The 5,000-nt window shown below is 39.2% G+C and overlaps 1 protein-coding gene across 4 annotated transcripts in view; it reads right to left on the bottom strand.

Annotated features, from left to right (window-relative positions):
• Window positions 1-982: 982 nt before the first annotated feature.
• LOC119696024 (transcription factor 4-like) overlaps window positions 983-5,000 on the bottom strand; it is a 24,136-nt gene continuing 20,118 nt past the window's right edge. For 2 of the 4 annotated variants that reach the window (XM_038125489.1, XM_038125487.1), the window contains exon 4: window positions 983-2,391. In XM_038125489.1, the coding sequence (XP_037981417.1) occupies window positions 2,113-2,391 (279 nt within the window). In that variant the 3' untranslated portion in view covers window positions 983-2,112. The remainder of the gene's footprint in view (window positions 2,392-5,000) is intronic. The other 2 variants (XM_038125486.1, XM_038125485.1) reach the window with 1 other exon arrangement.

Here is a 5,000-nt window from a genome sequence, read left to right on the forward strand (position 1 = left end):
ATTTTTGGAGAATTTTGGTCCCAAAAATCGGGAACTCACGATGAAACTTTAGAGCCAGAATTTGGGATTTTTCGGTCCAAAATTTGGGATTTTTCAGTCGAAAAATGGGAATTTTCCGCCAAATATTCTGAATTTTCCTGAGATTTTTGACTCCGAAATTTGAGATTTTTACGTCCCAAATTTGGATTTTCGGGGGAATTTTTGGGACCAAAATTCAGATTTTTTTTGGGGTGTTTTAATGCTAAAACCTGGGATTTTTCAGTCAAAATTTGAATTTTTGGGGATTTTTAATGGATACATTTTGAATTTTGAGAGAATTTTAGATCCCAAAAATCGGGAATTTTCAATGAAATTTTAGTCCCAAAATTTGGAAATTTTTGGTCAAAATATTTGGGATTTTTCCATCCAAAATTTGAGGATTTTTCGGTCAAAAACTTGAATTTTGGGGGATTTTTAATGGAAATATTTTGAATTTTGGGAGAATTGCAGTCCCAAAATTCAGAATTTTTTAGGGAATTTTTGTCCCAAAATTTGGGATTTTTAGGTCCAAAATTTGGATTTTTTGGGGGATTTTTGGGTCCAAAATTCAGATTTTTTGGGGGTGTTTTATTGCAAAAACTTGGGATTTTTTAGTCAAAAATCTGAATTTTTCTGGAATTTTTATTGCAACTATTTTGAATTTTCAGGGAATTTTGGTCCAAAATTCAGGATTTTTTAGGGAATTTTATTCCCAAACTTCAGGAAATTTGGTCCCAAAATTCAGAATTCTTCCGTCAAAAAATTGGGGATTTTTGCATCAAAAATTTGAATTTTTCGGGGACTTTTAATATAAATATTTCGAATTTTCAGAGAATTTTGGTCCCAAAATTCAGGAATTTTTTTGGGAATTTTAACCCTAAAATTTGGGGATTTTCCAGGAAATTTGGTTTTGAAATTTGGGAATTTTCTGGGAATTTTCATCTCAAAATTTGGATTTTTTTCAGGAAATTTGGTTCAAATATTCTCATTTTTTCATGACAATCGGACACAAAATTCAGATTTTTGGGGGGGAATTTTGGTCCCAGAATTTGAAATTTTCTGGGATTCCAAAATTTGCAATTTTCCAGGAAAAACTGACCAAAAAATTCAGATTTTTTTCAGAAAAAAATGGTCCAAAAATTCAGATTTTTTTTTTACAAAATTAGTCTCAAAATTCTGAAATTTTCAGGAAATTTGGTGCCAAAAATTGGGAATTTTCTGGAGTTTTTTAGTGCCAAAATTTGGGACTTCCCAAGAAATTAGGTCCCAAAATTTTGGAATTCTCTGGGACTTTTTTACCTAAATTTTGGGATTTTCTGGGAATTTTTTGATCCCAAAATTTGGGAATTTTCCATGAATTCTAACTCTAAAATTTGGGATTTTCCTGGAAATTTAGTCCCAAAATTCAGGAATTTTCCCAGAAAATTGTTCCCAGAATTTTGGAATTTTCTGGGATGTTTGGTGCCAAAAGTTGGAATTTTGATTAAAAATTGGGATTTTTTTTTTTTTTTTTTAATTTCCATCCCAAAATTTGGGATTTTTTTCCTGAATTTTTATCCCAAAATTTGGGATAAATTTTCTGGGAATTTTAATCTCAAACTCCTGGGTTTTTTTCAGGAAATTGGGACCAAAAGTTTGGGAATTTTCACCTCAAAAATCTGATTTTTTCAGGAAAAATGGGCCCAAAAAATCAGAATTTTTGGGTCTTTTTCACCTCAAAATTCAGATATTTTTCAGGAATTTTCATCCCAAACTTTAGAATTTTCTGGAAAATTGGACTTTTGGGAAAAATCCCAGGAAATTTTTTGGGAATTTTGGGGACTTGCTGACCTTGCATGAAGAAGGAGCTGGGGAAGCAAAGTTTGGGATTTTTTTGGGATTTTTGGTCCCAAAATTCTGATTTTTTCAGGAAATTTGGTGCCAAAAATTGGGAATTCTGGGGGAAATTTTTAGCCTAAAATGTAGGAAGTTTCCAGGGAAAATTGATCTCAAAATTCAGATTTTTCCAGGAAAATCGAGCCCAAAATTTTGATTTTTTTTCAGGAAATTTGGTCCCAATATTCTCTTTTTTTTCGTGACAATCGGACCCAAAATTCAGATTTGATTTTTTTTGGGGGGGGAAATTTGGTCCCAACGCTTGGAATTTTCCGGGATTCCAAAATCTGCGATTTCCCGGGAAAAACCGGAACCCAGAATTCCGATTTGTTCGGGAAGTTTGGTCCCGAAGCTCGGACGTTTGGAGGCTCGGACCCTCGGGGGCGCGGGCTGACCTTGCACGAAGAAGGAGCCGGGGAAGGCGGCGGCGCCCTTGGCGGCCGGGAAGCCGGGAGAGTCGCGGCTGAACTCGGCCGCGCCCGCGGACGGAGCGTACACCTGCGGAGAGGAGCCCGAGGGCAGCGCCGGCGCCGCCGCCAGCCGGCTTTGGATCCCGCTGGACCCCATCCCGATCCCGGAAAACTGCCCGCGGGTCCGTGTTCCCCCTTGGATCCCGCTGGACCCCATCCCGATCCCGGGAAACTGCCCGCGGGTCCGTGTTCCCTTTGGATCCCGCTGGACCCCATCCCAATCCCGGGAAAACTGCCCGCGGGTCCGTGTTCCCCCTGAACCCCATCCCGATCCCGGAAAACTGCCCGCGGGTCCGTGTTCCCTTTGGACCCCATCCCAATCCCGGAAAACTGCCCGCAGGTCCGTGTTCCCTTTGGACCCCATCCCAATCCCGGAAAACTGCCCGCGGGTCCGTGTTCCCCTTGGATCCCGCTGGACCCCATCCCGATCCCGGAAAACTGCCCGCGGGTCCGTGTTCCCCTTGGATCCCGCTGGACCCCATCCCAATCCCGGGAAACTGCCCGCGGGTCCGTGTTCCCTTTGGACCCCATCCCGATCCCGGAAAACTGCCCGCGGGTCTGTGTTCCCCCTGAACCCCATCCCAATCCCGGAAAACTGCCCGCAGGTCCGTGTTCCCCCGTGTTCCCCCTGAACCCCATCTCAATCCCGGGAAAACTGCCCGCGGGCCCGTGTTCCCTTTGGATCCCGCTGGACCCCATCCCAATCCCGGGAAAACTGCCCACGGGCCCGTGTTCCCCCTGGATCCCTCTGAACCCCATCTTAATCCCGTTTAATTCCCGCTCTATCCCCATTTTTCTCAAATCTTAACCCCATTTTATCTCCATTTAATTTCCATTGCATTTTTATTTATATCCATTTATTTCCCGTTTTATCCCTGTTTTATCTCCATTTTATTCCCATTTAATTTCAATCTTATTCCCATTTTAATCCCATTTAATCCCCATTTTAATCTCATTTAATTCCCATTTAATTCCCATTTTATCCGCATTTAATTCCCATTTTTTCTTCATTTTCCCCCATTTATTCCGTATTTATTCCCTATTTTATTCCCATTTTATCCCCGTCTTATTCCCATTTAATTTTTATTTTATTCCCATTTTATCTCTATTTTAATCCCATTTTTCCCATTTTAATCCCATTTTAATCCCATTTTATCCCCATTCTAATCCCATTTTTCCCATTTTAATCCCATTTCATTTCCATTTTATCCCCATTTTAATCCCATTTTAATCCCATTTAATTCCCATTTTATCCCCATTGTATTCCCATTGTATCCCCATTTTATCCCCATTTTATTCCCATTTTAATTCCATTGTATCCCCATTTTAATCCCATTGAATTCCCATTTTGTTCCCATTTTAATCCCATTGAATTCCCATTTTAATCCCATTTTATCCCCATTCTAATCCCATTTTAATCCCCTTTTTATCCCCATTGTATCCGGTTTTTAATCCCGTTTTAATCCCATTTTAATCCCATTTTATCCCCATTCTAATCCCATTTTAATCCCATTGTATCCCCATTTTATCCCCATTTTAATCCCATTTTATCCCCATTGTATCCCCATTTTAATCCCGTTTTAATCCCATTTTAATCCCATTTTATCCCCATTCTAATCCCATTTTAATCCCATTTTATCCCCATTGTATCCCCATTCTAATCCCATTTTAATCCCATTGAATTCCCATTTTATCCCCATTCTAATCCCATTTTAATCCCATTGTATCCCCATTTTATCCCCATTTTAATCCCATTTTATCCCCATTGTATCCCCATTTTAATCCCGTTTTAATCCCATTTTAATCCCATTTTATCCCCATTCTAATCCCATTTTAATCCCATTTTATCCCCATTGTATCCCCATTTTAATCCCATTCTAATCCCATTGAATTCCCATTCCATTCCCATTTTATCCCCATTTTATCCCCATTCTAATCCCATTTTAATCCCATTTTATCCCCATTGTATCCCCATTTTATTCCCATTCTAATCGCATTGAATTCCCATTCCATTCCCATTTTAATCCCATTCTAATCCCATTTTTCCCATTTTAATCCCATTTCATTTCCATTTTATCCCCATTTTAATCCCATTCCATTCCCATTTTGATCCCATTCTAATCCCATTTTATTCCCATTCTAATCCCATTGAATTCCCATTCCATTCCCATTTTGATCCCATTTTAATCCCATTTTATTCCTATTCTAATCCCATTGAATTCCCATTCCATTCCCATTTTGATCCCATTCTAATCCCATTCTAATCCCATTCTAATCCCATTCCATTCCCATTCCATCCCCATTTCCTCCCCATCCCAGTTCTCTTTCATTCCCGTTTCATTCCCGTTTAATTTTTATTGAATTAATTTTTATTCGTTCCCATTCGATCCCCATCTCCCCGCTAATTTAAATAGTCACCGCGTCTCATTTGCATGGTTGCATATTCAGGGTCACATTTGCATAGGTAACCGTATGCTAATATCGGTTTCATTATTTCTTATTAGGAATTCATGAGGAATCCATAATGACACCGAGTATTAATTAGTAATTCGATTGGGTGTTAATTCTATTAATCACTGCTGCTAATTATTGGCAAACATAGTGGTCATTAATGACATTGATCATCGTTTGGATTAT

This window comes from Motacilla alba, chromosome Z (genome assembly GCF_015832195.1).
Source record: "Motacilla alba alba isolate MOTALB_02 chromosome Z, Motacilla_alba_V1.0_pri, whole genome shotgun sequence".
Classification (NCBI taxonomy): Eukaryota; Metazoa; Chordata; class Aves; order Passeriformes; family Motacillidae; genus Motacilla; species Motacilla alba.